This window comes from Rhinoraja longicauda, chromosome 1 (genome assembly GCF_053455715.1).
Source record: "Rhinoraja longicauda isolate Sanriku21f chromosome 1, sRhiLon1.1, whole genome shotgun sequence".
Lineage (NCBI taxonomy): Eukaryota > Metazoa > Chordata > Chondrichthyes > Rajiformes > Arhynchobatidae > Rhinoraja > Rhinoraja longicauda.
Window position 1 is genome coordinate 48811063 of NC_135953.1, and position 22776 is coordinate 48833838.

The 22776-nt window shown below is 42.6% G+C and overlaps 1 protein-coding gene across 3 annotated transcripts in view; it reads right to left on the reverse strand.

Moving 5' to 3' along the window:
- dhx29 (DEAH (Asp-Glu-Ala-His) box polypeptide 29) overlaps positions 1-22776 on the reverse strand; it is a 73365-nt gene that overhangs the window by 22413 nt on the left and 28176 nt on the right. For all 3 annotated transcript variants that reach the window (XM_078396870.1, XM_078396887.1, XM_078396878.1), the window contains 7 exons: positions 14267-14851; positions 8597-8740; positions 5519-5695; positions 5204-5344; positions 2167-2311; positions 950-1070; positions 178-262 (listed from right to left, as the gene is read on the reverse strand). In XM_078396870.1, coding sequence (XP_078252996.1) covers positions 178-262; positions 950-1070; positions 2167-2311; positions 5204-5344; positions 5519-5695; positions 8597-8740; positions 14267-14851 — 1398 coding nt within the window. The remainder of the gene's footprint in view (positions 1-177; positions 263-949; positions 1071-2166; positions 2312-5203; positions 5345-5518; positions 5696-8596; positions 8741-14266; positions 14852-22776) is intronic.

The following is a 22776-nucleotide window of genomic DNA, read 5'->3' on the forward strand; positions in this document are numbered from 1 at the left end:
ATATAAAGACTATTTATGCAATGAATGATTATGAGCTCAAATTCACTACCTACAAGTGGTGAAAGCAGACATTTACAATCATCTAAATATTCAGATGTTGTTACAACTGCTATTTCTACACATCATTGACAAAATGCAGAGAAACCAGGTTTTGATAATAACAACTATTCGTCTTACCTTTCTAACGCCTGGTGGTGGGACTATGAAGGCTGAAGCCTGATCTTGTGATGAAAGGATAGAGTGCAAAGCAATCACTTTGTACCTACAAATTTAGCAACATAAAAATATAAGTACATGCATGCATAGGAAGGAACTGCAGATGCTGGTTCACACTGAAGATAGACACAAAATGCTGGAGTAACTCAATAGGACAAGCAGTACCCTCGCTTATGGAAAGACCGTTCAGAAGCCTGTTACCAGAAAGGAAGAACTATTCCTGTCTGGCGGTGCATGCTTTGAAGCTTCTGTGCCTTTCTGCCGGGTAGGAGCATTAAGAAGGAATCATTAGGGTGGGAGAAGTCTATGATTATGTTGGCTGCTTTTCCAACCAATGTGAAGTGTAGATGGAGTAAATGGTGGGAAGTCTGGTCTGTGTGATGGTGTAGTCTACATCTACAACTCTGCAATTTCTTGTGGTCTTGGGCAAAGCTGTTCCCAAAACAAGTTGTGATACAATCCAACAGTATGCTTTCTATGGTGCATCTGTAAGTTTGTAAGAAAGAGTTTTATAAAAAAAGGATAAATATAGGATGAATCTAAATAGGCAGTTGACGGTTGGTGTGGAATGTATGATCCAAAGGGCTTAGTTCTGTGCTGTATCACTGTGACTCTTTGCTAGTTTACCCAGTGCAATTTTTCTGCACATAAATATTTGTGACTGGAAGTGTCTTAGACATTTTCCTAGATATTCAAAACATACAGATAACAGGGGGAAAAAAAATCACTATACCTTTTCCTATCTTGAAATATTTTGTCTGTAGTTAAAAGATCATGCAGATGTTGAATATGAGCCAGACCTGGTAAGAATACTAACACCGCACCATCAATTGCTCTGTACTGGCTACTTCTTTCTGAAAGATAATATAACGTGTCATCTCAAATTATTCCATTAGAATAAAAAATTCTGGTCAATATCAGACTTGCACAGCAGTTTTCTTTCTTGCTGTCATCTCCAAGATCCCTGGAAGCCCAAATGTTTGTTTCCTTTTTTACATGGCATCTTTTTTACTATGACATCTTCTGCACAAAAGCAGACAGCTTTCATCTATATTTTAAGCTATGCCTCTTTCAATCCATCATTGTGTGACGATTACCAGCCCAAAATGCTATCTTTGATAAGTGGCAACTTCTTCCAGGTCAATGTACATAACACCAAAAACACTGTCTTTACCCCCCATAACAGCCCTACTGCTCTGTCTTGGATTTCTTCCCCTTTTTGATTCATTTGAGAGAGACATCACACAAGTTTAATCTTCTTAATAAAACTGTGTCATAGCGCCTTCTCAAAAGTACTTGACATGCTTTCCTTCCTAGATTCCAATGATTTTTGAAAAATTATGCAAGGTAATCCAGAAAGGTCAGATGGACATCTTGGTATTTTTCTGTCCTTTTCCATATATTCATTTATTGCTATAACCAAACAATTTATTAAGACACTTGAAACAAATACTTCATGCTCAAGCTAAGATTTGTCATATGTCATATGCTAATAATTTACACCTACCTACCAGCTTGTTGTCTTTAAACTAAAGCTAGAATAATGATCAGATTTATGTTGTTATTCAAGCCCATACAAGTAGACAATTTTTCTTTTGCCCCAACAAAAGAATCATGAAACATCTTTAATTACACTTAATGCTAAATTTTAAATCAGATTCTTGCAAGTTTGAGATTTTTATTGGTGTAACAAAATATTAAAATAAATTGAAATTTGTCAGATGTAATTAAAATCTAAAATGAAACTTAAACCTGCACTTACTTTTTAAACAAAACCAACACAGCTTCACTTTCAGTAAGCTCAATATTTTCAGAAATATTGAATGCTGTGATTGTTCAAGACAAATAACAAAAGAAATGTTGGCCAGTAGCATATACAATGGATAACACCCATGTTCAAAAGCACAAGTAGGTGTTACAGCAGTCTACAGAAAATATTTTTTCACCTACCCAGATAGGCAATCAGATCCAGAATGAGGTCCATATTTATTTTAGTTGGATTCATGCACTGAACAGCATGACGTGTGGGACCACTATACTGTTCAAGGTCAGATGCCAAATCTTGTCTAGGTACAAGGCCTTTAACAAAATATTCCTGAAATGGATATTAAAATTGACCAATTAAAAAGGTATGGGTATTTTAAGGGAAAAGAGATAACAGATTTCAGTACCCACAAGTTCTTGTGATTTTACATTATATTTCAGTTATTTTTAGTTATATTTTCATTCTTGCATCAAAACGACATACAGCCATCTTAAACTAATCCAGTTGACTTTTAGATGTTATTTCCACTTGATGCTTAAGGAAGCTTTATAGTGGTTGGATTATACTTAATTTTTCAGGCTGGTTTGAGTAATACCAATCATTTCATCTTTCCTTATTGTCCAGTTTCAGAAGCACTGCCCAAATGGATACCATAGCCAAATGAAATAATTTGAAACTTACCACTAACAAGACAAGTTGGCAGTTTAGTAATGCCCTGTATACTGAGCATCATCATTACAAATATATTTAATCTGCCAACACTTCCTATTTATCTTCTACAACATATTTAATAGATGTTAAATAATTCCTAAATGTGATCTGTTTATTTGCCCCTTTGACTCAAAAAGCAGGAAAATGAAAGCTGATTATTTACCTACACATAAACTGATTTACCCACAGAATAACATCCTCTTTCTAAATTAATTCTGTTTGAAAAGTAATTGTTAACAAGAACAAGAAACCTTATTGATTATTTTTGGAGATCCTGAGGGAGTTTGACAGGATAGCTACAAGAAACTATTTCCTCCAATTCAAGAATCTAGAACTACGAGAGGGCAGCATTTAAATAGCAATCAATGCCAATGGCTGAACTAAGTTACATGGAATACTCCTGTTATCAACTTTCTATCAGTCATTAGCAAGGTCCAGCAAAATACATGATTGATATGAAAACAATTCTCTGTGCGTGGCTACCTTCAAGATAAAATGTTAAGTCTAACTGTGGTAACTGCAGGGTGGCTGGCCTGCCATCTGCCATTGTAAATGTCATTGCCAGGATTCTCCTCAACCACCTCTGCTCAGTACTGAAGAACTGTCCCAAATCACAGACTGGGTTCCACCCAGACAGAGTTGCTGTGGACAGGATCTTCACCACACAATAATCCCCCCCCCAAAAAAAAATTGCATGGAGCAGCACCAGCGATTTTTCAGGGCTTTTTCCCAACTTTATTCAAATCTTTGAATCAAACAAACAGGAGGGACTGTGGAACATTTTTCTTAAATTTGGCTGTCAACTGAAATGATCTCCACCTCACATGAAGAGTCATACAGCATGGAAACAGGTCCTTTGGCCCAACTTACCCACACCGACCAACAGGTCCTATCTACACTAGTCCCACCTGCCTACATTTGACCCATATCCCTCTAAACCTATCCTATCCATGTACCTGTCTAAATGTTTCTTTAAAATTGTGATCGTACCTGCCTCAACAACCTCCTTCAGCAGCACGTTCAATACATCCACCATGCTGTGTGTAAAAAAAGTTACCCCTCAGGTTCCTATAAATCTTTCCCCCCTCACCTTAAATCTATGTCCTCTGGCTCTCGATGCCCCTACTCTGGGCAAGAGACTGTGCATTTACCCTATTTATTCTTCTCATGATTTTGTACACCTTTATAAGATTGCACTTATCCTGCCCTCCAAGGAAGAGTCCTAGCCTGCTCAATCTTCCCCTATATTTCAGGCCCTCGAGTCGTGGCAATATGCTTGTAAATCTCTGCACCCTCTCCAGAACATCTTTCCTATAACATGGTGCCCAAAACTGAACAAAATACTCCAAATGCGGCCTCACCAACGTCTTATATTACTTCAACATGACCTCCCAACTACTATACTCAATACTCTGATTGATGAAGGCCAATTGAATCTAATAACACCATGTATACCACAATACTAATGGGTCTATAACAGAATAAATCTCAGTGAGGACCGGTGTCAAACAAAGTTGCGTCACTGCGCCAATACCTTTCTCAATGCAATGTTGCACCCCACTTCCAACAGACCTCCTATGGCAGTCATCTACTCTTTAGAACTAACGTAAACTATTTATCCTGCAGTGATTATAATCTACAAACAAGGTCCACAGATCCTTAGTAGTTGAGCTGTAGTATACAAACAATGTTTATGTTCCATGCGCATGGAGACGGAATTCTAATACATCATCAACTTACTCACTGAAACATACCAGAAGAAAGATGCTTCATCTGACAATAAAGTTTCAGAGTAAAAAAACTGGACAACATTCACCACCCGTACCTCATGGGCCGCCTTCAGTAAAGCCTGACATTGATGACAGAATTCAAATCCCTTCAATGTCAGCACAGTTTCTGGTCACTTAAGGAAGACTATTTGAAGACCTGCCCTCCTATATGCTTCTGAGACCTTGACGACTGACAGTAGGCATCACAAGACACTGGAAAAATACCAGTCCTGTCCGCACAAAATTGTCTCATTTCAGTAGAAGGAAATGCAAACCAAAGTCAGCCTCCTCTCCCACTCCAGAATTCCCTGCTTTGAATTCCCAGTTATTCTCATCACCTACGTTGAATGGCTAATGATAGTGGGAATAGATGGTCAGGAGGACAGAGAAGACGATTCAAAGCTTCCAGGATGAAGTGTAACATTCCCACTGATACCTGGGAACCTCAATGTCGAGAAGGAGCATTCTGGATTGCAGTCACACAGCAGCCCTGCACAAATGTCAAAAGAAATCCACCATCTCAAAACTACCCAAGCATCCACCTCCTTCTTCATCAGAAGAAGCAGCAAGGGTGCCCACATTGACTTCATTATCCACCTCTGAACCCACAAAATCAAAGCGTGAGCAAGGTACTGCCTGAAAAGAAGACGAATCATCTACTATTTCAAGTTATAGAATACAGCACCAGGAGATAATGAGCACCATATATTCTGACAATAGTCACAAACAACTTATGACCAACCTGGTGCTGATATGTCCTTCCTCCTTTGTCAGTAACAGACAAATTAATTTCTTCCTCCTCCTCAGAAAATGGCTGATAGTATTCAGAATCCTTTTCCAAAACATAGCCCGTCTCTTCTATCACATCTTCCAAATGAAAAACCTGCATATAATTGCGGGAGAGAAATTTATGTTGGTCTAAATTTAAAGAGCGCCAGTGTCAAAGTAGCAAATATTCCTAAACAGTCAAAGCAATTAAAACATAATAAAAAATATTATATATAAATACAGTCTGTTAACAAATAGCAATCCACAAGAAATCATTCTTCATCCATACCTGCACTGGATAAATTCTTCCAGGTATATTGATAACAGGACAATGTCCAAAGTACTTAGCAAACTTATCACTGTCAACAGTTGCACTCATCAAAACCAGGTTCAGATTTGAGCGTTTTTGCATTATCTCCTTCAAGATGATCAACAGAAAATCTGATTGAACACTTCTCTCATGAACCTACAATATAATTGAATCAAAGAATTCCGTTAATGATTAATGACTTGGATGAAGGGATTAAAAGTGCCATTAGCAAATTTGCAGATGATACAAAGCTGGGTGGCAGTGTGAACTGTGAGGAAGATGCTATGAGGTTGCAGGGTGACTTGGACAGGTTGTGCGAGTGGGCGGATGCATGGCAGATGCAGTTTAATGTGGGTAAGTGTGAGGTTATCCACTTTGGTGGTAAGAATAGGAAGGCAGATTATTATCTGAATGGTGTCAAGTTAGGTGTCAAGTTAGGAAAAGGGGACATACAACGAGATCTGGGTGTCCTAGTGCATCAGTCACTGAAAGGAAGCATGCAGGTACAGCAGGCAATGAAGAAAGCCAATGGAATGTTGGCCTTCATAACAAGAGGAGTTGAGTATAGGAGCAAAGAGGTCCTTCTGCAGTTCTACAGGGCCCTGGAGTACTGTGTGCAGTTTTGGTCTCCAAATTTGAGGAAGGATATTCTTGCTATTGAGGGCGTGCAGTGTAGGTTTACTAGGTTAATTCCCGGAATGGCGGGACTGTCATATGTTGAAAGACTGGAGTGGCTAGGCTTGTATACACTGGAATTTAGAAGGATGAGAGGGGATCTTATTGAAACGTATAAGATTATTAAGGGGCTGGACAGGTTATGTGAATGGGCGGATGGATACATGGCAGATGCAGTTTAATGTAGATAAGTGTGAGGTTATTCACTTTGGAAGTAAGAATAGAAAGGCAGATTATTATCTGAATGGTGTCAAGTTAGGAAGAGGGGATGTTCAACGAGATCTGGGTGTCCTAGTGCATCAGTCACTGAAAGGAAGCGTGCAGGTACAGCAGGCAGTGAAGAAAGCCAATGGAATGTTGGCCTTCGTAACAAGAGGAGTTGAGTATAGGAGCAAAGAGGTCCTTCTACAGTTGTACCGGGCCCTGGTGAGACCGCACCTGGAGTACTGTGTGCAGTTTTGGTCTCCAAATTTGAGGAAGGATATTCTTGCTATTGAGGGCGTGCAGCGTAGGTTCACTAGGTTAATTCCCGGAATGGCGGGACTGTCGTATGTTGAAAGGCTGGAGCAATTAGGCTTGTATACACTGGAATTTAGAAGGATGAGGGGGGATCTTATTGAAACATATAAGATAATTAGGGGATTGGACACATTAGAGGCAGGAAACATGTTCCCAATGTTGGGGGAGTCCAGAACAAGGGGCCACAGTTTAAGAATAAGGGGTAGGCCATTTAGAAGGGAGATGAGGAAGAACTTTTTCAGTCAGAGAGTGGTGAAGGTGTGGAATTCTCTGCCTCAGAAGGCAGTGGAGGCCAGTTCGTTGGATGCTTTCAAGAGAGAGCTGAATAGAGCTCTTAAGGATAGCAGAGTGAGGGGGTATGGGGAGAAGGCAGGAACGGGGTACTGATTGAGAGTGATCAGCCATGATCGCATTGAATGGCGGTGCTGGCTCGAAGGGCTGAATGGCCTACTCCTGCACCTATTGTCTATTGTCTATTGGACACGTTAGAGGCAGGAAACATGTTCCCAATGTTGGGGGAGTCCAGAACCAGGGGTCACAGTTTAAGAATAAGGGGTAGGCCATTTTCAGTCAGAGAGTTGTAAATCTGTGGAATTCTCTGCCTCAGAAGGCAGTGGAGGCCAATTCTCTGAATGCATTCAAGAGAGAGCTAGATAGAGCTCTTAAGGATAGCGGAGTCAGAGGGTATGGGGAGAAGGCAGGAACGGGATACTGATTGAGAATGATCAGCCATGATCACATTGAATGGTGGTGCTGGCTCGTAGGGCCGAATGGCCTACTCCTAAGAGGAGGTGCAACGAGACCTGGGTGTCCTTGTGCATCAGTCACTGAAAGTAAGCATGCAGGTACAGCAGGCAGTGAAGAAAGCTAATGGCATGTTGGCCTTCAATGCAAAAGGATTTTAATTTAGGAGCAAGGAGATCCTACTGCAGTTGTACAGGGCCTTGGTGAGACCACACCTGGAGTATTGTGTGCAGTTTTGGTCTCCTAATTTGAGGCAGGACATTCTTGCTATTGAGGGAGTGCAGCGTAGGTTCACCAGGTTAATTCACGGGACGGCGGGACTGACATTTGAGGAAAGAATGGGTCGACTGGGCTTGTATTCACTGGAATTTCGAAGGATGAGAGGGCATCTTACAGAAACATATAAAACATAAGGGATTGGACAGGCTAGGTGCAGAAAAGATGTTCCCGATGTTGGGCGAGTCCAGAACCGGGGGTCACAGTTTACAAATAAGGGGTAGGCCATTTAGGACTAAGATGAGGAAAAACTTTTTCACCCAGAGAGTTGTGAATCTGTGGAATTCTCTGCCACATAAGGCAGTGGAGGCCAATTCACTGGATGTTTTCAAGAGTTAGATTTAGCTCTTAGGGCTAACGGAATCAAGGGATATGGGGAAAAAAGTAGGAACGGGATACTAATTGTGGATGATCAGCCATGATCATATTGAATCGCGGCTCTGGCTCAAAGGGCCGAATGGTCTACTCCTGCACCCATTTTATTCGTTTCTATTTCACGTAAAACAGATTATCAGTAAATTGTAAAAATCACAGAACTTGTGTAGGAAAATAACTGCAGATGCTAGTTCAAATCGTAGGTATCACAAAATGCTGGAGTAACTCAGCGGGTCAGGCAGCATCTCAGGAGAGAAGGAATGGGTGATGTTTCGGACAGGAACTTGATGTGTATGAAGAAGATTAGTCAAGATTTTGTTGAGTGGTTGATCATGCATGAGGGGGCCAATCAGTCTCCTCTTGCTATATTTTCTAATATTCTGGACAAATATTTTTGTCTGAACAAATCATTGCAGAATACACTTTTATGATCCAGGATCAAAGTAAAATAATTTGACTCTTTCTAACCTCATCCACGATTACATGAGACACATTGGTAAGAAATCCATCTTGTTGTAGTTTCCGCAGCAGAACACCTGTGGTACAGTATAAAAGTCTGGACGATTCACCAACTTTTGTTTCCAGTCTGATTTGATAACCACAAAGAGAATTCTGCAAATGGAGATAAAAAGCATTTTTTAAATGTTGCTTCTTTGCAAGCATGCTTGATATTTATAAATTAAAGCATAAATCTAGCCCACAAATTCTGATTTTTTTACGGATGCAATGACTAGCTCTTAGTAGAGAATAATTACCTTCCCTTGATATTCGATAACAATAATTATGCCGAGTTCCCCACCATCAAAGTCTAGTCAGCCTTTGAATAGAAATTAAACTAGGCCAATCACACATAAATACTATGGCTGCAAGAGCACATCAGAGATTGATAAATTGAGAAATTCTGAAATGCTTAAGTGCAATATAAAGAAATTAAGCCTGGATAAGTACAACTCCAACAACATTCAAGTTGCTCAACCAGGATAAAGCAAATTGTTTAATTAACATTCCAACTACCAATCTAAACATTTGCTCTTAACATATTGTAGCTTCAGACTTTAGAGATACAGCGCAGAAACAGATTCTTTGGCCCACCGAGTCTGTGCCGACCAGTACTAGCATTACCATTCCCTAGCACTACCCTACACACGAGGAACAATTTACAATTTTTACCAAACCAATTAGCCTACAAACTAAACTTGGTGTGTAGGAGGAAACTGAAAGAGAAAATCCATATGGGCATAGGGAGAACATCCAAACTCCGTACAGGCAGCACCCGTAGTCAGGATCAAACCCAGGCCATGGGTGCTATTAGGCACCAACTCTACCACTGTGCCATTGGTGCAGATTATCTACAAAATGAATTAGTTTACCTATATTACTTTGACAATACCACCCTTACCTGGGACATCCACCATGTCCGTTTTGAACAGAAGGCTGGTGGAGGAATATCCCCCACCCCTCCAGTCCCGGGTACGTCTGTACCAACTCAGGTTCGGCTTCACTGAGAGTGAATCCACAGAAGGCAATTGCCCAGCTGGCAGAAGTATTTACAGACTTCATTAACCTCTCACTACTCCAGTCTGAGGTCCCCACTTGCTTCAAGAAGATTGCTATCATCCCAGTGCAGAACAAACGTAAGGTACTGCGCAGTGGCTTTGACATCCACCACAGTGGTTTGAAAGATTGGTGATGGCACTCATTAGCTGCGGCCCCCAGACGGTCCTGACCCAGAGTTTGGGAAAAATTGCAGCGAGTTGTAGATGTCACACAGTCCATCACATAGACCAGACTTCCCATTATTTACTCCATCTACACTTCACACTGCCTCAGGAAAGCAGCCAACATAATCAAAGACTTGTCCCACCAGTCATTTGTTCTTCTCCCTGCTCCCGTTGACAGATGGTACGGAAGTTTGAAAGCACCCACCACCAGACTCACCAACAACTTCTTCCCCTCTGATTTTAGGCTTCTGAAGGGTTCTTCCATAAACCAAGATACTGTCTGATTCACTTCTACTCAACTGCACATTGAACTTTGTCTATGGAACTGATGCATGACAATGCTGAAAACTATATTCTGCACTATATTTGTTCTATCTATTATACTCATGCATAGTATTATCTGATCTGTTGGGATAGCAAGCAAAACAAAGTTTTCACTGTACCTTGTAGATGTTAATAATAATAAAATCTTACTCAAGCGGCAGGTACAGGTGAACACTGCCATCAACAAGTCACCCATCAAACCACACAACAATCTGACCTAGAAATATATTGTTCCTGCATCATCGCTCAATCCAAATCCTGGAACAGTATTGTGGGAGCACTATCACCAGAAGGAATAGAAGAGGGCACCAATACTCTTACAAGGGGAATTAGGAATGGGCAATAAAACCACCCAGATAGTTAATGTTTACCCTTTGGCTAAATGTTCAGGAGGAAATGTTGAAATGTGTCCTTTACAACAATTAAGTAAAATTTGAGGATATCAATTTTGTGCTATAAAACAAAATATTCAACTCAACTCAGCCTCATGGGACACTATAAATTACAGACATGTTCTATACTGTACCATTTCTTCATCTAGTGAAACATGTTAAAGTGTATTTAAAAGATTACTGAGTTCTTAAACCATCTAAGCCTTAGGAAAAATGAAGAGCGTGTCACCATAGAGAAATATGAACAAATTACAACTAATAATGAGACAATTGAGATTAATTATATATCACATTATTGAACATTTTAATTTTTAAATTGTGTACTCCCCTTCAAAGATCTTACCTGCCTCTTCTGGATTTACAACTCATTTTAGTTACTTTAAAAATCACAAATGAATGCTAGGTCTCCTTACAGTTCTCTCAGGAATTCCAACTTAACACAATTCCTCCATTATAACCATATAACCATATAACAACTACAGCGCGGAAACAGGCCCGTTCGGCCCTACCAGTCCACGCCGACCACTCTCCCTGACCTAGTCTCATCGACCTGCACTCAGACCATAACCCTCTAATACCCTCCTATCCATATACCTATCCAATTTATTCTTAAATAATAAAATCGAGCCTGCCTCCACCACTTCCACCAGAAGCCCATTCCATACAGCCACCACCCTCTGAGTAAAGAAGTTACCCCTCATGTTACCCCTAAACTTTTGTCCCTCAATTCTGAAGCTATGTCCCCTTGTTGGAATCTTCCCCACTCTCAAAGGGAAAAGCCTACCCACGTCAACTCTGTCCGTCCCTCTCAAAATTTAAAAAACCTCTATCAAGTCCCCCCTCAACCTTCTACACTCCAAAGAATAAAGACCCAACCTGTTCAAACTCTCTCTGTAGCTTAAGTGCTGAAACCCACGCAACATTCTAGTAAATCTCCTCTGTACCCTCTCCATTTTGTCGACATCCTTCCTATAATTTGGCGACCAGAACTGCACACCATACTCCAGATTCGGCCTCACCAATGCCCTATACAATTTTAACATTACATCCCAACTTCTATACTCGATGCTCTGGTTTATAAAGGCAAGCATACCAAACGCCTTCTTCACCACCCTATCCACATGAGATTCCACCTTCAGGGAACAATGCACAGTTATTCCCAGATCCCTCTGTTCCACTGCATTCCTCAATTCCCTACCATTTACCCTGTACGTCCTATTTTGATTTGTCCTACCAAAATGCAGCACCTCACACTTATCAGCATTAAACTCCATCTGCCATCTTTCAGCCCACCCTTCCAAAAGGTCCAAGTCTCTCTGTAGACTTTGAAACTCTACTTCATTATTAACTACACCACCTATCTTAGTATCATCTGCATATTTACTAATCCAATTTGCCACACCATCATCCAGATCATTAATGTAAATGACAAACAACAGTGGACCCAACACAGATCCTTGGGGTACTCCACTAGACACTGGCCTCCAACCTGACATACAATTGTCAACCATTACCCTCTGGTATCTCCCATTCAGCCATTGTTGAATCCATCTTGCAACCTCACTATTAATACCCAACGATTTAACCTTCTTAATCAACCTTCCATGTGGAACCTTGTCAAATGCCTTACTGAAGTCCATATAGACAACATCCACAGCCTTGCCCTTATCAATTTCCCTGGTAACCTCTTCAAAAAATTCAAGAAGATTAGTCAAACATGACCTTCCAGGCACAAATCCATGTTGACTGTTTCTAATCAGGCCTTGTTTATCCAAATAATTATATATATTGTCCCTAAGTATCTTTTCCATTAATTTTCCCACCACAGACGTCAAACTAACAGGTCTATAATTGCTAGGTTTACTTTTAGAACCTTTTTTAAACAAAGGCACAACATGCGCAATGCGCCAATCTTCCGGCACCATCCCCGTTTCTAATGTTAAATATTTCCGTCATAGCCCCTGCTATTTCTGCACTAACTTCCCTCAATGTCCTAGGGAATATCCTATCAGGACCTGGAGACTTATCCACTTTTATATTTTTCAAAAGTGTCCGTACCTCCTCTTCTTTAATCCTCATAATTTCCATCACTACTCTACTTGTTTCGCTTACCTCACATAATTCAACATCCTTCTCCTCGGTGAATACCGAAGAAAAGAAATTGTTTAATATCTCCCCCATTTCTTCCGGCTCAGCACATAGCTGTCCACTCTGACTCTCTAATGGACCAATTTTATCCCTCACTATCCTTTTGCTATTGACATATCTGTAGAACCCCTTGGGGTTTACTTTTACATTACTTGCCAAAGCAGCCTCATATCTTTTTTTCGCTTTTCTAATTTCCTTCTTAAGATTCCTTTTACATTCTTTATATTCCTCAAGAACCTCATTTACTCCCTGCCGCTTATATTTATTGTATATCTCCCTCTTTTTCCGAACCAAGTGTCCAATTTCCCTGGAAAACCACGGCTCTTTCAATTTATTATTCTTTCCTTTCCACCGAACAGGGACATAAAGACTCTGTACTCTCAAAATTTCTCTCATTGCTCCCATTTTGACCCTTTCTTCTGTTTATCCAGTAATTCACTTACATCATGTAGAACCTTCAGTAATTAAAATTTCAAAAGGGCTTATCTCTGCTAGTATGAGATGTTCCTTTTGTTGAAGAATAGTGTTGGACAAGAGACAGAGAAATTGAGAAATGCTACTACCTTCAGAGGACAATATTTAACACTTTTGTTTGTTTGTTGATTTCATTTGTAGATTCCCTTTTCTATCATGGCACCCATTACACCACCAGACCACATATTGCAGATAGCTCTTTGGACAGGTTTTAATAGGAAAAAAAACATACAAGATGACTAAAATCAGCTGAAAAATTAGAAATACCTCAATCGTTATGGCCTGAGAGGAGGCCTCTTATCTCTATATTACATCTACCAAACAGTACTTGAACAATCTCAAGCCATTGAGACTCACTAAATTCCAAATCAGGGCAAAGCTAACTTTAATGGTTTTAGACCGGAGGTTGCTACAGTCGATTGGAGTGGCAAAGGAATGTATGGAAAGTGGGATGTTTTCAAAAGTGTGATGACAAGAGTTCAGGGCGATCTACGTTCCTGTTAGAGTGAAGGACAATGCTGGTGGGAGCAAGGAAGCATGATGATGAGAGACTTTGAAGCTCTGGTCAGGAAAAAGGAGGCATGGGACACCTGGGATCTATTGTATCTGGGCAGGAGTTTCAGACACGTTGGAACTTAACCATTATTAAGTTCCATTATTAATGATTAATATTAAGGTGCACAGTTGCTGCCTTACAGCGCTTGCAGCGCCGGAGACCCGGGTTGGATCCCAACTAAAGGTGCTTGTCTGTACGGAGTTTGTACATTCTCCCCGTGACCTTTCTCCGAGATCTTCAGTTTCCTCCCACACTCCAAAGACTTAGTTTGTTGGTAAATTGACCTTGGTAGAAGTGTAAATTATCCCGAGTGTGTGTAGGATAGTTATAATATGTGGGAATCGCTGGTCAACATGGACTCAGTGGGCCAGAGGGTCTGTTTCTCAAAACTAAACTAAATTTAAAAAAAAAATTTCACGGGCCTTAACATTACTTCCTTTAACAATGGCATAATCACAAAAGGAAGTTTAAAAACATTTTTAAAAATGGATGCTTTTATTCTCCTCCAGAGTATATATCTTACTTTTCCTCCAGGTCCTTCTTCACAACCAAGTTCCTCGCAAACTCTTGTTGCCAAACTCACTGCTGAAATCCTTCGAGGCTGAGTACAAATAATATTGCATCTAGTACTTGCACTTGACAGTAAATCTTCCAACAGGAACTGAGGTATTTGAGTGCTTTTCCCACTGCCAGTTTCACCTGCCACAACCACCACTCGATGTTTTCGCAGGGTTTCAAGAATTTGCATTTTGTGTTGAAATACAGGTAACAGCTGTCTACTGTTTAAATGTTTTTGAAACTTGAGAGAAGTCTGCAAATTTTTCAAAATAATTCTCGCCGAATCTAAATTATCCGTCTTCCCTTTCTCAAAAGATAAGCTCTGGAAGTCATCTTCAGTTACCAAATTTTCCCAGGAGTCTTCTGGATCTTCTGCTGTCACAGAGACACAAGTAGTTGGCTGCTGTTTTAGTGTATTTAGCAGTCTGCTGATAAACTGTTCACGTGGTTTATTCTTTTCTATCTGTTTTTTCTCAGTTTTCACCTTTTCAGCTTCTCTCCATTCGATCCACACCGCCCGATAAGAAGGTGGAAGCAACTGATGTATAGCCTGAAAGTTTAAAAAGATGTGTTAAATTTGAAGACTAAAAATTTGAAATATTTGGTCACTCTAGGTATGAATTATATCATCAGCAGGTGCATCACAACCACTGTTGTACAATAGCATTCCTTCATGGTTACTCGGTCAACATTATGCAATCCTGTACATCAAACTACGTTAGAAACATTAAAATATTGAGGACTGGAAAGTTTATTCACCTCTTTTCTAAAGATAATTTGGAATGAACAACAAATGTAACCTGGTCAGCAACCTGGGGAGGTACAGCAGTGGAGATGCTGCCTTACAGTGCTAGACACCTCGGTTCCATCCTGACTACAGGTGCTATCTGTACGGAGTTCGTAAGTTCCCCCTATGACCTTGTGGGTTTTCTCTGGGTGCTCTGGTTTAATACATTCCACAGGTGTGCAGATTTGTAGGTTAGTTGGCTTCTGTAAATTGTCTCTAGTGTGTAGGATGGTACTATTGTGCAGGTGATCGTTGGTCATCGTGGACTCGGTGGGCGAAGGGCCCGTTTCCATGCCGTATCTCTAAACTAAACTAAAGCTACCTGTTAAATGTTGATTGTTGTAAGGTTTAATTAGAGCCACAATTTCTGAGTAATGAAGAACATTTATAACAAACTGATAAGTTTGCAAAGTAATTCCAAATTCAATAATTGGTGTGAGACTATAAAATCAATGCATAAAGAAACTGAGCAAATTATACAGAACTCTAATTGAAAAGAGTAAAGTGATATGCATTTACGATTCACTGTAATCTACAATACTTTCCAGATACAAATATTTCTCTTAGATTGCCTTTCTACTCGCTTGTTGACATACTGTATGGCTCCACAGATAGAACAAGGAACAGTACAGGCTCTTTGATCCACGTCATGGTCATGTGATAGGGACAGAATTAGGCCATTTGGCCCATCAAGTCAACTCCGTCATTTAATCATGGCTGATCTATCTCTCCCTCCTAACCCCATTCTCCTGCCTTCTCCCCATAACCCGACACCCGTACTAATCAAGAATCTATATAACTCTGCCTTAGAAATATCCACAGACTTGGCCTCCACAACCTTCTGTGGCAACTAGAGCCCCAGATTCACCACCCTGTGCCAAACATGATACCAATACCAACTCTTATCAGCCTGCACATAATCTATATTCTTCCATTACTTGCATATCCATGTGTCTATCCAAAAGGCTTTTAAATGCCACTACCATATATGACTCCAGCACTACCTCTGGCAGTGCATTCCAGGCATTCACCACTTTCTGTGTAAAAAAACTTGCCCCGCACATCTCCTTTAAAGTTTGCCCCTCTCACCAGACAACTATTTCCTCTAATATTTAATATTTAAATTTGGGGAAATAAAAAAGGTGCTGTCTACCCAATCTATACCTCTTATAATTTTATATACTTCTATCAGGGCTGCCCTCAACCTCCAGTGTTCCAGAGAAAACAATCCAAGTTTGTCCAATCTCTCCCTGTAGCTAATACCCCCTAACCTAGGCATAATCCTGGTAAACCTCCTTTGCCCCTTTTCAAAGCCTCAAAATCCTTCCTGTCATGGGGAAACCACTGATCTAGGATCTCAGTTCATCTGCTTTCCCCACAGTACTTTTTCCATGTAAGCACACTTTGGCTCATTAGCTGCACCATATTCCTTCTCCTTTTACTGTCCTTCCTTTGAGACGTAAGATGCTGTATGATGTTGTAGGGATCACTGAGACATGGCTACAAGAGGACCAGGGCTGGGAACTGAATATTCAGGGGTACACAACGTATAGAAAAGACAGACAGGTGGGCAGAGGGGGTGGGGTTGCTCTGCTGGTAAGGAATGATATTCATTCCCTTGCAAGGGGTGACATAGAATCAGGAGATGTTGAATCAGTATGGATAGAAATGAGGAATTGTAAGGGTAAAAAGACCCTAATGGGAGTTATCTATAGGCCCCCAAACAGTAGCCTCGACATAGGGTGCAAGTTGAATCAGGAGATAAAATTGGCGTGTCACAAATGTAATGCTACGGTGGTTATGGGAGATTTCAACATGCAGGTAGACTGGGAAAATCAGGTTGGAAATGGACCCCAGGAAAGAGAGTTTGTAGAGTGCCTTCGAGATGGATTCTTAGAACAGCTTGTACTGGAGCCTACCAGGGAGAAGGCAATTCTGGATTTAGTGTTGTGTAATGATCCTGATCTGATAAGGGGACTAGAGGTAAAAGAGCCATTAGGAGGCAGTGATCACAACATGATAAGTTTTACTCTGCAAATGGAAAGGCAGAAGGGAAAATCGGAAATGTCGGTATTACAGTATAGCAAAGGGGATTACAGAGGCATGAGGCAGGAGCTGGCCAAAATTGACTGGAAGGAGGCCCTAGCGGGAAAGACGGTAGAACAGCAATGGCAGGTATTCCTGGGAATAATGCAGAGGTTGCAGGATCAATTTATCCCAAAGAGGCGGAAAGACTCTAAGGGGAGTAAGAGACACCTGTGGCTGACGAGGGAAGTCAAGGACAGCATAAAAATTAAGGAGAGGAAGTATAACATAGTAAAGAGTGGGAAGACAGAGGATTGGGACTCTTTTAAAGAGCAACAAAAGTTAACTAAAAAGGCACGAGGGTAAACTAGCCAATAATATAAAGGAGGATAGCAAAAGTTTTTTTAGGTACGTGAAGAGGAAAAAAATAGTCAAGGCAAATGTGGGTCCCTTGAAGACAGAAGCAGGGGAATTTATTATGGGGAACAAAGAAATGGCAGACGAGTTAAACCGTTACTTTGGATCTGTGTTTACTGAGGAGGATACACACAATCTCCCAAATGTTCTAGGGGCCGGAGAACCTAGGGTGATGGAGGAACTGAAGGAAATCCACATTAGGCAGGAAATGGTTTTGGGTAGACTGATGGGACTGAAGGCTGATAAATCCCCAGGGCCTGATGGTCTTCATCCCAGGGTACTTAAGGAGGTGGCTCTAGAAATAGTGGAAGCATTGGAGATCATTTTTCAATGTTCTATAGATTCAGGATCAGTTCCTGTGGATTGGAGGATAGCAAATGTTATCCCACTTTTTAAGAAAGGAGGGAGAGAGAAAACGGGTAATTATAGACCAGTTAGTCTGACATCAGTGGTGGGGAAGATGCTGGAGTCAATTATAAAAGATGAAATTGCTGAGCATTTGGATAGCAGTAACAGGATCATTCCGAGTCAGCATGGATTTACGAAGGGGAAATCATGCTTGACAAATCTACTGGAATTTTTTGAGGATGTAACTAGGAAAATTGACAGGGGAGAGTCCGTGGATGTGGTGTACCTCGACTTTCAGAAAGCCTTCGACAAGGTCCCACATAGGAGATTAGTGGGCAAAATTAGAGCACATGGTATTGGGGGTAGGGTACTGACATGGATAGAAAATTGGTTGACAGACAGAAAGCAAAGAGTGGGGATAAATGGGTCCCTTTCGGAATGGTAGGCAGTGACCAGTGGGGTACCGCAAGGTTCGGTGCTGGGACCCCAGCTATTTACGATATACATTAATGACTTAGATGAAGGGATTAAAAGTACCATTAGCAAATTTGCAGATGATACTAAGCTGGGGGGTAGTGTGAATTGTGAGGAAGATGCAATAAGGCTGCAGGGTGACTTGGGCAGGTTGTGTGAGTGGGCGGATACATGGCAGATGCAGTTTAATGTAGATAAGTGTGAGGTTATTCACTTTGGAAGTAAGAATAGAAAGGCAGATTATTATCTGAATGGTGTCAAGTTAGGAAGAGGGGATGTTCAACGAGATCTGGGTGTCCTAGTGCATCAGTCACTGAAAGGAAGCATGCAGGTACAGCAGGCAGTGAAGAAAGCCAATGGAATGTTGGCCTTCGTAACAAGAGGAGTTGAGTATAGGAGCAAAGAGGTCCTTCTACAGTTGTACCGGGCCCTGGTGAGACCGCACCTGGAGTACTGTGTGCAGTTTTGGTCTCCAAATTTGAGGAAGGATATTCTTGCTATTGAGGGCGTGCAGCGTAGGTTCACTAGGTTGATTCCCGGAATGGCGGGACTGTCGTATGTTGAAAGGCTGGAGCAATTAGGCTTGTATACACTGGAATTTAGAAGGATGAGGGGGGATCTTATTGAAACATATAAGATAATTAGGGGATTGGACACATTAGAGGCAGGAAACATGTTCCCAATGTTGGGGGAGTCCAGAACAAGGGGCCACAGTTTAAGAATAAGGGGTAGGCCATTTAGAACGGAGATGAGGAAGAACTTTTTCAGTCAGAGAGTGGTGAAGGTGTGGAATTCTCTGCCTCAGAAGGCAGTGGAGGCCAGTTCGTTGGATGCTTTCAAGAGAGAGCTGGATAGAGCTCTTAAGGATAGCGGAGTGAGGGGGTATGGGGAGAAGGCAGGAACGGGGTACTGATTGAGAGTGATCAGCCATGATCGCATTGAATGGCGGTGCTGGCTCGAAGGGCTGAATGGCCTACTCCTGCACCTATTGTCTATTGTCTAACTTCAGTACTTCTTGTTTGTGGGTGTATATATTCAGTCACTCAAGTCTTTGTACATAAGTTCTCTATTAGCAGATCACTAGCAGTACAGATGCTGGCTGCTGTTACCCCCAGGTCCCACGATAGTTTCCAGACTAGCCAGTACTAGGATAATGCAGTACAAAACCCGATCTGGATTATGGACCGGATGTGCAACAGTAAAACCAGACATGGATCTACATCCTCCTGCTTAAGCATAAGCCCCCAAGCCACTATGATACAAAAAAACTACAGCTCACCGACATTCTAATATAAGGGATGAAAACAGCAACTACGACAAACTATAAGCAGAGGAGGATACAAATTGAGTAAGATAAATGCAAGGGAACGGGAAGGACAGTAATTGATCAGAGGCCATAATAAGTATCTAGCCACAGTCTTGGTACTTGGGATTGAGCTTACAGACCCGTCCTGCACGAGTACGATACAGGCCCTCCACTGTACCCGTTGTAGGTGGCAGCACTGTAGTCGGTGGTTCCAACGGCACTGGTCTCGCAACAGCCTTTTGCACAGGAGACTGCAGCGGTGATATCATGGGCGACTTTATAGGCGATTTTATGGGTGATTTCACCACCGGCACCAGCGGCTCCTTTGTTGGTGTAAAGACCAACTTGCGGTCTGCCGACGCCTGGTCACCATCGGCTTATAACATGCCATCTGTGACCTCCGTGTAGCCGTGAGATGGCACCGGCTCATTCACCGGTAGAATGTGTTTTCTGTTCCGCCGGTAGGTTCCTCCTTCCGATTGGACAAGATAGGACCGTGGCTCCTGGCAGGTCCCACTAACTACGCCCAGACGATCATGACCCTTCTGGGTCTGCAGGCTGACCCTCCGACAGAGGCTGGAGAGGACGGCTAGACCTGTCGTAGTACGCCTTCTGGATCTGTTGTTTATGTTGCAGCTGAGCCTGAACAGATTGAGGCTCGTAAACACGGGGCTGTAGTAGTTGCCTTGCAGTGGGAAGGGTTGTACGAGTTTGTCTGGACAACCCAGTACCGGGTCGTGTGAAACGTTACGGAGATTGAGGAGCTCCAGGAATACATCGGACCCGGCTCTTCTGGATCTCTACATGGCACTACGGACAGCCCTCTCGGCTAGCCCGTTCGACTGTGGATACTCCGAGCTGCTGGTGATGTGTTTAAAAACCCAGAGCATAGCAAAGTCCTTGAAACACTGACTGTTAAATTGACCGGCATTATCCGACATGAGGGTGTGAGAACCATGGATTGAGAAATGTCTTGCAAGTTTTTGAATTATCGCCGCTGATGAAATTGTGCGGAGCAAATCGATCTCGAACCACCTGGAATAGGAATCCACCAGGACCAGATATTGATTGCCACGCCACTCGAAAATGTCAGTGGCCACAGAGGACCAGGGTAAATCAGGAACCAGGTGCAGCAAAAGCGGTCCCCTTTGTTGATGTGGGGCCAAACTGTTACATACTGCACATGATTGCACCCTCTGGTGCACGTAGTCAGACATAGCAGGCCAGAAAATCATACTTTTCGCTCGCTGAACCGTTGCCTCAGCGCCAAGGTGGTCCCTATGTACTGCGTTGAAGTACTGGTGCCATAGTGAGGCAGGGATCACCGCTTTGTGGCCTTTCATAATGACCCCGTTCTCGATAACCAGCTCATCTCCAACGGGAAAGTACGGCTGTACAGAGACGTAATATATGCAACTTACTCGACAAACCGTGTTGAATTTCGGACGCGAGCGACTGCAAAGTGTCGTCCTCCGCCGTGTGTGCCACTAACATGTCCAGACAAGATATGGAGAGATGATCGACGATCATTACGTCAAAACAATCCTTCTCGGCAGCATGCTGATTATAGGTCTTCCTGGGCGCACGGGACTGGGTGTCGGCCAGGTGCATGTCCTTGCCCGGTTGTAAATTAGTGTAAAGTCATATTTTTTGAGAAGCAGCATCATCCTTTGCAGTCTCGCCGGGGCAGCACGGAGTGGTTTGTTCAGTATAGAAATCAGTGGTTGGTGATCAGTCTCAACGATGGCAGTCTTGCCAAAATGGAGTTATTGAACTTTTCGCACGTAAAAACAACCGGCAACAGTTCTTTCTTGATTTGTGCGTAGCGTGTCTCCGTGTCCGTCATGGTCCTTGAGGCATAAGCAATGGTCTGGCCATCCTGCAGGCTCGCAGCGCCGAGGCCATACTGGGATGCGTCGCAGGTCAGCGTAACTGGTCGATTAACGTCAAAATATGCCAGGGTGGGAGGGCATGACATCAGGTGTCTGAGCGCGACGAAAGCTCGCTGTTGTTGCTCATGCCACGTCCATGCAATGTCTTTGTGAGTAAGCTGTCTCAGTGGAGTGGAGAGTTCGCTAAATTGAGGAATAAACTTGCCAAGATAGTTCACCATGCCCAGGAACCTCTGAGGGCTGGTGACATCAGTCGGTACTGCTATCTCGCTGATGGCTGCTATCTTCTCAGGATCAGCCTTGAGGCCCTCGCTGGTGTAAACATGTTCCACATAGCTCACCTTGTTGACACGGAACCTGCACTTGTTGGGATTGAGTTTCAAGTGTATCTCCCTGGCACGATCGAGTATCTTCCTTAAGTTGACATCGTGCTCCTGCACATCCTTACCCGCCAGGATAATGCCATCGACGACAACCGCACATGGGCATCTGTCGAACAGTTGCTCCATAGAGCGTCGAAACACTGCACTGGCCGCGTTAATCCCGAACGGCATCCACAAGAATCTGTAGCGTCCGAAGGATGTGCTGCAAGTAGTGAGCAGAGAGGATTTGTGGTCCAGGGGAATTTGCCAGAACGAGGTCTTGGCGTCGAGAGCCGAGAACACCGTTGCCTTGCCCAAGTTTGCGGCCACCTCCTTCACGGTGCGCATGGGGTGATGAGGTCGCTTGAGTGCAGTGTTTAAAACCCTCAGGTTGATGCATATACGTATCTCCTGCTTGTTCTTCTTGGTGGCGGCCACCATTGAGGACACCCAGTCAGTGGGCTCCGTAACTGGAGTAATAACTCCCAGAGCTACCATCCTGTCGAGCTCTGCCTTAACCCGGTCTCGCATGGCAACTGGGATGCGATGAACAGGGCGGACCACGGGTCTCACATCCGGGTCAATAGTCATTGAGTACGTGACAGGCAGCTTGCCAAGTTCGTCGCTGAAGAGATCCTTGTAGTCCGCGAGGATACGTCGTGTGGAGTCCGGGACCGGCGCAAGCTGATGCATGGCCTTACCGAATGAAACCAATCCCATGTCAATAAATGCGTCAATGCCAAGTAGAGGGACGACTGTGCGATTAACTACGAAGAATTGCAAATTGTATGATTGTGCCGCTAAGTGGCACTGTAGCTCCACCACTCCAAGGGGAAGCACCTCGCTCCCCCCATATGCTTGGAA